Raw genomic sequence first — 9,995 nt, 5'->3', positions numbered from 1 at the left:
TTATTGCTTTCACTGTCTCTTTTCCTCTCACGCTGCTACTTCCTACATTCATCCACTTGCACGCGTGTATATACACATGTACGCACATCACACACATACACACGTTCCGTTTATATACAGTATGTCCCCGCGTTGGTGTGAAAAGGAAGGAGTCATGTCTCTTTGGGGAGTTACTTCTCCTCTAGCGTTTGGAAAGAATGTGTGATTCAGTTAGGGAAAACGTGTGTGTGTGTGTGTGTGTGTGTGTGTGTGTGTAAGAGAAAATTAGAAATATGCCTTACTGTATTCCTCATTCCTTCGCACCAATTACACCACATCATAAATTAACTATTTAACCCATTAAGACCGGGAACCCTTTATACGTAACTATACCTTTCAATCCGGAAACCCCTTTTGGTGTAGTTGTTGCTATATGTACAGTATATAGCAACATATTTTTTTTGTCATTTTTGAATAAATACGTTTTTCAGAAAACTTAGGTCACAATTTAGAAGGCTTTTTTAGAATCGGCCTCAGGTCTAAATGGGTTGACCAACCAGTTACATATTTCTTGATGGTTTCCGGTTAAACAGATTTTTTTTTTGTCTTGTGGCCCCCGACTTAAAGTAATTTTACAATGGTGGCCCCCTGCCTAATCTAGTTGAATACCCCTGCTTTAACGTTAAAACCGCATTCTGCTGTGTCTATACGCAGGCTACAGTAAAATCCCTTTGGTTCCATTTGTATGCTTTTCAGAGTACAACCTGATACCAAAACCTCATGGCGCACCCAAATCTAACACAACACGACGCCTCTGTATGACGGAGACTGCGTCTCACAAAAGTATATAGGTGTTTTGATCGCTTCCTTTTTTAATGTGTCCATGTTTGCGCGTCTCCTGTTACATTGCACACTGTATGGTTCCCCAGAGGCCGGGGGGTACATTTAACATACCATTCACTGATGTCAGCTACAGTACATAGTACATACTGCACAGGTATGTCCTGTTCCTATCCTGTCAGCAGCACAGCAGTAAAATAATACGCACGCACGCACACACACACACACACACACACACACACACACACACACACACCCTTGAATGCTTATTCTCTCCCTCTTACAGGTATATTAATGCAGTGGTTCTTAAACCTTTTCATGTCAAGGACCCCCAAAATGATATGTATTTGGCCGTGGACCCCCATCTGAAAGTGTGTTTTGCCAGGGACCCCCAGAAGCAAAGATTTGTGTTAAAAATGTTCGCTTTAAAATAAAAAAATATTCAAAGATAAGAAAAATGTTCCACGATTTTTCAAAAATAGCAGATCTACAAGCTCATAGCGCGGCACTCGGTGCCGCGCTATGAGCTTGTATATCTGCTTTTTTTTTTATAGCCAAAGTATACAATTTAACAAATTTAGCTGGGGACCCCCTGGTACCCCACCAAGGACCCCTGGGGGTCCCCGGACCCCACTTTGAGAACCAATGTATTAATGGACTATTTCTGGTCCATCTGAACAATATTGGCAACATTCCTCACTTCTTTTTGTTTCTGTCCGTTTTAGCCAAAGCAGCATTTTAACAGATTTCAACCAGAAACATTCAGCGAGTAATATTTCATTTGAGCGTTAAAAAAAAGGAACATTTTCTGTGGAGATAATTGTGCTGCAAATATTTGTCTGTGGAATTGCTGATAAACTCTGTTTTACTGTGCAGCGGGGCTGACAGTGTCCACAGCTGTCTACTGGCCTAGATCAAATGTAACTCCATGGGCAGTTAAATTAATTAAACAGTAACACTGTAGCTTTCAGCACGATTCATATGGATTAATTCAGGCACTCACTTATTTTTTTATGAAACCATTCAAAAGAAGATAATTGCTTCAGTGACAAACACATGCATGTTCTCCCACACACTCCTCCATGCTGCTAGTGCTAGCACACCATGACCTTCACCTATAGAGTTTAGAGAGAGAGAAAGAGAGAGTTAAATGAGTGGGGAATAAGTGATGACACTACAGTGTAGTACATATTGAACTGATTCAGCAGTTCTAAAATCACTATTTGCCAGTGAAGGTCAGCATGATGTCAGCATTACTCGCTGTTCTCTGCATGCGTTTCAGAATCTACCATGCTATCCTATTATATAATAATATAAATGCAACTGTCAATGAAAGCAGACATGTTGAAACAGGAAAGTCACACTTTGAGAGTGAAAGTAAAAAAAGACAGTAAATCAATAAGATAAGATTCTGGCACAACATTATGTTCTTCAGCGGTTGAATATATTTTTACAGTCTATCGATGAATATATGAATGAATATATGAGTTTGATTCCCGCCGGGGGACGCTGTGGGCGCTGAGGGTGTGTCCTCTCCTCCGCGTCATCAGTACCCGTACCCTAGGTGGGGTTGGTGAAAGGGCCTTTCTGTGTGGAGTTTGTATGTTCTCCCCGTGTCCCCTAGGGTAGTTAATACCCTCACAAAAAACAGGCCAGAGCGCCTGATGGAGGGGAAAGGAGCTGGTTGGAATAACGTGTTCCTTCTACACGCTACGTCCTACCTGGGAAACTCCCCCCTGTCAGGTGATAAGAAGCGGCTTGCTAGCTCCCCATGCATTGAAGGAGGCATGAGCTCAGTTCTGGGCTCTCCCTAGGCTGGCAGAGGGAGAGTAGTGCCCAGGATTACATAGGCAATTGGCACTGGGTGTAAAAATGGGTTACAGAATCGTGGGATAAATATTTATGAATATATAGCCTATGCTATGAACAGGTATCCTTAACAAGCATTATGATCATGTTCTGCAACATGGTACAGTACCAATAGAATGTACAATAAATATAATAAGTAGTGCAATAAAGTGAGCAGTGATATTTAAGTGGTGATTTGCATTGTCAAGTCTCCGTGTGCAACCGCAACACAGGTAACCATTAAGCTTGATTTATATACAGTAGTTGCGTGCCGATGTCACATGCCAAAAATAGCCATGTGATCTTGTAGAACGGCTTTTTTTTGTGACACCTGCACACAACTATGTGTAAATCAGGCTTTAGCACACCCAGTGTCTTTCATTCAAGTATACTCGAATAACGACTGCATGCCTCGAGTGTGTAGTTACTGTTACAAAACCTTCTCTGGGGTTTTGTTACTAAGCTTTTCCTAACCCGGTGAAGCTTTTGTCAGAGGACTTTCATAGTAAGACCACTATTGTGCAGTAGTTGAAAATGTATCTGGCCATGCTGTAATGAAAACTATTAGGTGTGGCGTTTCGGCGACAAAAGAGGGACAGGAGCTGTGGTTAGCATTGCCATCATCGTGATCATCCCGCAGTGGTGGAAAAAGTACCCAAACGTTTTACTTAAGTAAAAGTATCAATAGCGCAATGTAGAAATACTCTGTTACAAGTAAAAGTCCGGAATTCAAAATTTACTTGAGTAAAAGTACAAAAGTATTGGTATCAAAATGTACTTAAAGTACCAAAAGTAGGAAGTACTCATTATGCAGAATGTCCCATTTCACAAGTTTTCAAATGCATAAAAATCCTTTGAAAATAGCCGATCTACAAGCTCGCAATGCGTCGCATTGCGAGCTTGTAGATCGGCTATTTTCAAATGGCCGAAATGTATATATGGCTTAAGCGGTCAATATATGTTTTGTAATAATAATCAAAATCTACAAAGTAACTAGTAACTAAAGTTGTCAAATAATTGTAGTGGAGTAAAAGTATAATATTTGCCTCTGAGATGTAGTGGACTAGAAGTAAAAGTACAGAACATTTGAAATACTCCAGTAAAGTAAAAAATACCTCAACATTGTACTTAAGTAGAGTACTTGAGTAAATGTACTTAGTTACTTTACACCACTGTCATCCTGTGAGTGCCCTCGAGATCTGAGACACCACTAGCGTCTGTAGCTCATTGGTAGTTAATTCATAGTCGGTCCTGTATTCCTGCTCAGAAGAACATCTGGAAATGTGAGTGTCCGGCATGCTTCCTCTTGGTGGGCAGGGAAGTCTCCAGAGCAGAAGGGAGGGATGCCACCGTAAATCTGAGCTTTCATGTGACCATTCCTCCATGAAAGGTTCAGGACATGCATGAGAAGTCTCGTGTACGTTCCATCAAGACGATCCTGCACCGTAGCTCTTTTATTCATTGCCCATGTTTCGGCACCGTACAGAAGGCTACTTCTGGATCCACACAGGCTTTGTTAAAGTATAATGTTGGTTAGCTCTTGAGATGTCTGACTGCCATATTAGATGTAACTTATTACAAACACTCCATGCCTGTCCTTTAGCTCTGGTCCTATAGCGTTAGAAGGAGTTCTCCTTAACGCTATGGGACTTTCGAGCCTTTGCGCACCACAGGCTGTGCAGCCTCTCGTCTGTAGTACAAATTTAAAGTATGCTTTTGCTACTCACCAAAACAAAGACGGAGTTGAAAGCCTACTCTACTTGGTGGGAACACTCTGAGCCCCCCACCTCACGTCTAAAATACACTTTCACCGGGAAAAGGGAGAGATCGTTGAAAACAGTTAATTCATTCGACAGTTTTTTTTATCAGCGTTTGAGTTGGAAATATGCACCGATTCGAACTTCCGTGGTCAATGAAAAGTGAAACCTGCCATTGTAATGTAGACAACAAGATACAACATTTCAGATGCTCCCTGGCTGCGCTTTCAGATGAACAGTGAACACACTTCACGTTTTCTTAATTTTCTGTATTCACTCTTCTCTACTCTCTACTTCTCTACTCTTTATTTTCATGAATAAATTGCACTCCCCCTTCTGTATTCCTGTATATTCTCTTTGCATCCTTAATATAAACACATTTAGAAATCCTATAATGGTTTGAATGATCTGCAGTCCTTCCGTCAATGGGAGACTGTCATGCTCTGTAGAAGGAAATAAATCACATTTGATCCTTGACTCTCCTTCACGCTGTTAAGTGGCAGTAGCTGACGTGTGTGTCTACCCAGACACCGCCCCATGCCTAATCAAACAGACTCTATTTACGGTTATGTAAGAACTCATCGGACACGGAGAATCTCCTGCGCTACATAATATGCGAAAGGGAAACGCCGGACAATGACCTGACCTGACTCCGCTGACATTTTCCACAGATCATATGTGAAAGAGGCTATTGACACATATATTAGCTCTTCAAACGTTCCCCAGAGCATGAGAGACAGTGAGTAGGACATTCTGTGTTCACACAGATAACCTCTGTTCCTCTCAATGACTCAAACCCTCCACGCTCTCTCCCCGTCTCACCCAGGTATTCCAAAACCCCGCACCACGTCTGGATTGGCCGCCCCGGGCTGCATGACCTCCAACCTCAAACCATCATCATCAGTCAGTCAGCCGTCAGCACCGGGGTCGGGCGGCCGACCTGCGGCAGCCGTCGTGTCCAAGCTTCCCGTCAAGGGATTACCCACAAACCTCAGCTCCTCGTCGCTGGGAAGCAGCGCCAGTGAGGTCAGCGGAGCGGCAGTTGCTACCAAAGGTGAGGTGTCTGTGTGTGTGTGTGTGTGTGTGTGTGCGGGTGTGTGTGTGCGGGTGTACAGTAAATGTTCCTCAGAATTCAGTTCAGCCACAGAATCATCTTCCCACAAGAAATGTGTCTCTGTCCATAAGCTCAGTGTGAGGGCTTTACCCATGCATGGAACACACACACACACACACACACACACACACACACACACGCACATGCTCGCGCGCGCGCACACACACACACACACACACACACACACACACACACACACACACACACACACACACACACACACACACACACACACACACACACACACACTCGCATCATCAGAGGAGGTTTTCATTGGTGTGGTTTTCCTGTGGTGACTGACTTCCTTCTCTTTCCGTTACTGATTCTTTGTCTTACACACTCCCACACACACACACACACACACACACACACACACACACACACACCCCTGGCTCACACGCACACACCACCAAATACACAGACTCACATGAACAGTTAATCTCTTGTCTCTGACACACACCCATACCATGAAGGTATGAACATATTCACAAATATGCTTGCACACACACAAATTGTAATTCAAATTGGTCTCTCGCCCTCTCTCTTTTTCTCTCTCTCCCTGTGACTCATACTTTAGTCATCACCACCCCCTGCCGCCCCTTGGAGGGAGAGAGAGAGACAGAGAGAGAAAGAGAGTGAGTGTGTGTGCATGTGTGTCTGCACCGGTATCCTTTCTTCCTCTACAGAGGTCAAAGAGCCCATCTGGCGAGGCTTACCTCAGAAAACCATTTTGTGTGTCTGCCTGTCTGGTGACCTGGCCCTTGTTTAAGGCTAGCAGATGACGTCCAGGTTTGATATCTCTACCCTTTCTGTAGAGATATGCTACTGTATAGCTGTACCATCTGTGTTTGGTTGTTTGTACGTGCATCTTTGTGTGTACATGAGCGCGTGCGTGTGTGTGCCTCATTAAGCACCACAAAAACAATTATAACTAACTATGAGGTTATTTGAGGATAGATATAAAATTAGGTTAGTGTTGAGGTCTGAATTGTGTGTGTGTGTGTGTGTGTGTGTGTGTGTGTGTGTGTGTGTGTGTGTGTGTGTGTGTGTGTGTGAAGCAGCATAATTAATGTAATAGTTGTCAACAGTAACTCATGATCGTGATCGCATGTCATAACAAACTGAGAATTACAGCTGAACATTGATTGATGGGTGGATGTCATGAGGTTATTGGTTGTTATTGGTCGGTTGAAGCTTATGTAAGCACACTTCAGTTCATATCATTTTGTTTTGCAGGACAAAATCATGATTGGAGTTTGATATAAGAATACAAAGAAATGGATTTCTTGTATTATATATTTTTTTGTGCTGCACAATGTCACTGGGAATGTGATCTAAAAGGGTTGACCACATGGCTATTTTTGGTGAAGAGATTTGTAGAGGGTGGAAAAGGGAAGCGGACAAAACGCAAGTATAGAGCCCTGGGGTGAGTCCAGTCAACAAAGTATGTAGGGGTTAAGTGGTTAACCCATTAAGACCTGAGGCCGATTCTACGAATGTCTTCTAAATCCCAACAGTTTTCTAATTGTCCCCCTAAAGGACTCCCGAAATTATATATATTTGGCCGCGGAACCCCATCTCAAAATATTTTCTTACAGGGACCCCCAAAAGCAAAGATTGGAGTTAAAAATGTTTGCTTTAAAAGAATACATATTCAAAGATTTGCACCAATTTTCACGATTATTTTTCAAAAATAGCAGATCTACAAGCTCGTAGCTTGTATATCTGCTATTTTTGAATAGCCAAAGTGTAAATAATGCTTTTTAGCTCAAATCAAAAAATGACACAGATGCGTTCATGGTCTTAATGGGATAAAAGGGCATTTTTCATTTTATCTCGGCTAACTCTATTAGCACGGCTCCCCATAGAAACATGTAGTGTCCCATGGTCTTCACTTCCTGACTCTCCCTGTAGAAAGGAAGCTCCTTTGTGACAAACACCAGCGTATTGTCATAATGTAATTATTTTTGAACCCTCAGCCATACACGCGACCATTGACTCACTGTTCAATGGAGTGCTTTGTGGCACAGAGACGAGGGGCGGCAAAGCAAGGAGGAGGAAATGGAAGAATTGTGTACAAAGGCTCGCACTAAATAGTATTGTATGTCAGGAATATACAGTATATGCCAAAAAACTATTTAGATGTTAATCTCAAGCCATTGAAGCCATAAATACAATTTTCCTGTAGAGGTTTAAACGCTGTGATACAGGCGTCACAATGAGCGTTATGTTTGTGCTGTTTCTACACAGTAGAAATCTGTGTGTTCATTTACCTCTGAAAGAGTAAGTGCAATTAAAATGTACACACCCAGGGTTAAATTAACAATCAGAATGTTGCTGTGCAGGTAGGGTCTGACATCTGTACAGAGCCACACTATGCATCGTTTGGTCTGCTGTGTTTTAAATTCAGGAGGTCGACTCAACACACATCGACATTACCCTTTTTCAAATGTCAGCCATAAAGTGGTAATAACTGTAAAGGCCTCCCATATATAAGACCTGGCATATTGGTATGTTACTGTGACAAATAGCATTGCCCATTATTTGCCAAGGATGCTAAAATGACTGCATCCTTGATGGACATTGAACTCGTGTGCCAAAAGGACTGGTTCACACAGAAATTACAAACATTTCTTCTTTAAGTGTGGAACAGTGCTGTAACTGCTCCATACAGTAAAACATAGACTTTGTACAATATATAAACTGTACAGTACTGTATGTATCGGTCTCCCTAGCGCACGCTCTCTCTCTCTCTCTGTCTCTCGCTCTTGCGCGCGCATGAGAGAGATTGTTACATGTAGTTTCTGATGACTGGGTTGTTATGGTAACCAGATTACATCTGAGATCCTGGGTTCCCATGGTGATCATTGTTCTTTATTACTCTCCGGTAAAACACCACACATGCACACCCACACATGCACACCCACACACATGCAGTTCACTTTTTGATGGTGTCATGAAATCTTACAGAGCTAGTCAGCACACTGACTAGCTCCAGTGGGACTGGAGCTAGTCAGTGTTCAGTAGAATGCTTCGGTCTTTGGATGCATTCAAATGCACACTTTATATTTATGCCTGCTGTCTGTCTATTTGCCTCTCTCTCTCTCTCTCTCACTCACTCACTCACTCACTCACTCTGTCACTCACTCTCACTCTTTCTCAGCATGGACATTGTCTTGGTAACTGGTCTTGCACGTTGCGTTCACAGAGGTCATGTTGAGTCAACCAGAGTAACCACTTAAACCCTATACTTGGTTGACTCTAGTCCCTCAGGCTGCACTGACCTTTCTGTTTTCACTCTACATTGAATTTGCGACGCATTGTGAGCTTGTGGAAGACCTGCTATTTCCTGCGAAAGTTTTCTCCACAATACGGATGCTGGGGTTTAAGAGGTTAACAAGTGCCTACTGTTATTTCACCCTTTAAAATCACCCTAATCATTGCTGGAGTGATAAATATTTCCAAATGGAGCTATTGAAGCTTAGGTACACGCAGATATGGCTTATATAGGTAGTGGCGGCGCGACGCATGTTGCTGCGGCCCGTGCACTTCACGCACGAACACAATTTCGTTGTAACTGTATACTTGTACTAGGTGACAAAAGGGAAGCTAGTGGCTGCGCGACTAAGTTGCTGCGGCCCATGATATTTCATTGTAACCTGTATGCATGTATCTGTGACCAATGACAAATAAACCTCATTCATTCATATATTTAATTAAATTAAATATTTCCTGCTTTTTTATATTGCAATACATTCTCAACAAATTTCTCCAATATCGTTGGTGTACAGTTAGATAAACTCACTCACGTTGCCCCTAAAACCACAGGGTCACAGGGTGGCGTAATGGAATCATTTATTCCAACAGGAGAGAGAGAGATACCATCTCTTTACACGATGCCTTAATTTGCTCACGCCCCCCCTCGCCTCATAAAGGCCACAGGCTTCCATCTGCGATAGCTTCCCCATTGGTGGAAACACTGATAACTGCACCAGATGGATTACACTGTTTACACTGGGCGACTCTCAAAGAAATTTCTAATCGCCATACCACTGATTACAATCAAAGGATGATTACTGTACATGTTCTCCCTGGTATTGTGTGTGTGTGTGTGTGTGTGTGTGTGTGTGTGTGTGTGTGTGTGTGTGTGTGTGTGTGTGTGTGTGTGTGTGTGTGTGTGTGTGTGTGTGTGTGTGTGTGTGTGTGTGTGTGTGTGTGTGTGTGTGCGTGCGTGCGTGCGTGTGCGTGTGCGCGCATGTGTGTTCACAGTGTTTAATGAGAGCAATTAGTGCAAATTGCCTTGCAAGCATGCAGAGTAGATTGAACCCCCAGTCCAACATAAATTTGTTGTGTTTTTAGAGTGCGGCTTTTCGTTCCGTTACACTCCCACACACACAATGGTTCCGTTTCAAATCCTCTGCAGTTTGTGTTCTGCTCAAGGCTTTCCTCGGAATAAA

At 42.8% G+C, this 9,995-nt stretch overlaps 1 protein-coding gene across 1 annotated transcript in view; it reads left to right on the top strand.

Annotated features, from left to right (window-relative positions):
* LOC311037842 (uncharacterized protein) overlaps positions 1–9,995 on the top strand; it is an 87,750-nt gene that overhangs the window by 29,897 nt on the left and 47,858 nt on the right. The window contains exon 5 of the mRNA XM_084047132.1: positions 5,251–5,478. Within this exon, the coding sequence (XP_083903258.1) occupies positions 5,251–5,478 (228 nt within the window). The remainder of the gene's footprint in view (positions 1–5,250; positions 5,479–9,995) is intronic.

Source organism: Gymnoscopelus microlampas (genome assembly GCF_963454915.1).
Source record: "Gymnoscopelus microlampas genome assembly, chromosome: 2".
Lineage (NCBI taxonomy): Eukaryota > Metazoa > Chordata > Actinopteri > Myctophiformes > Myctophidae > Gymnoscopelus > Gymnoscopelus microlampas.
Note: the sequence above shows the minus strand (reverse complement) of the source record. Positions and strands in the feature narration are given on the sequence as shown.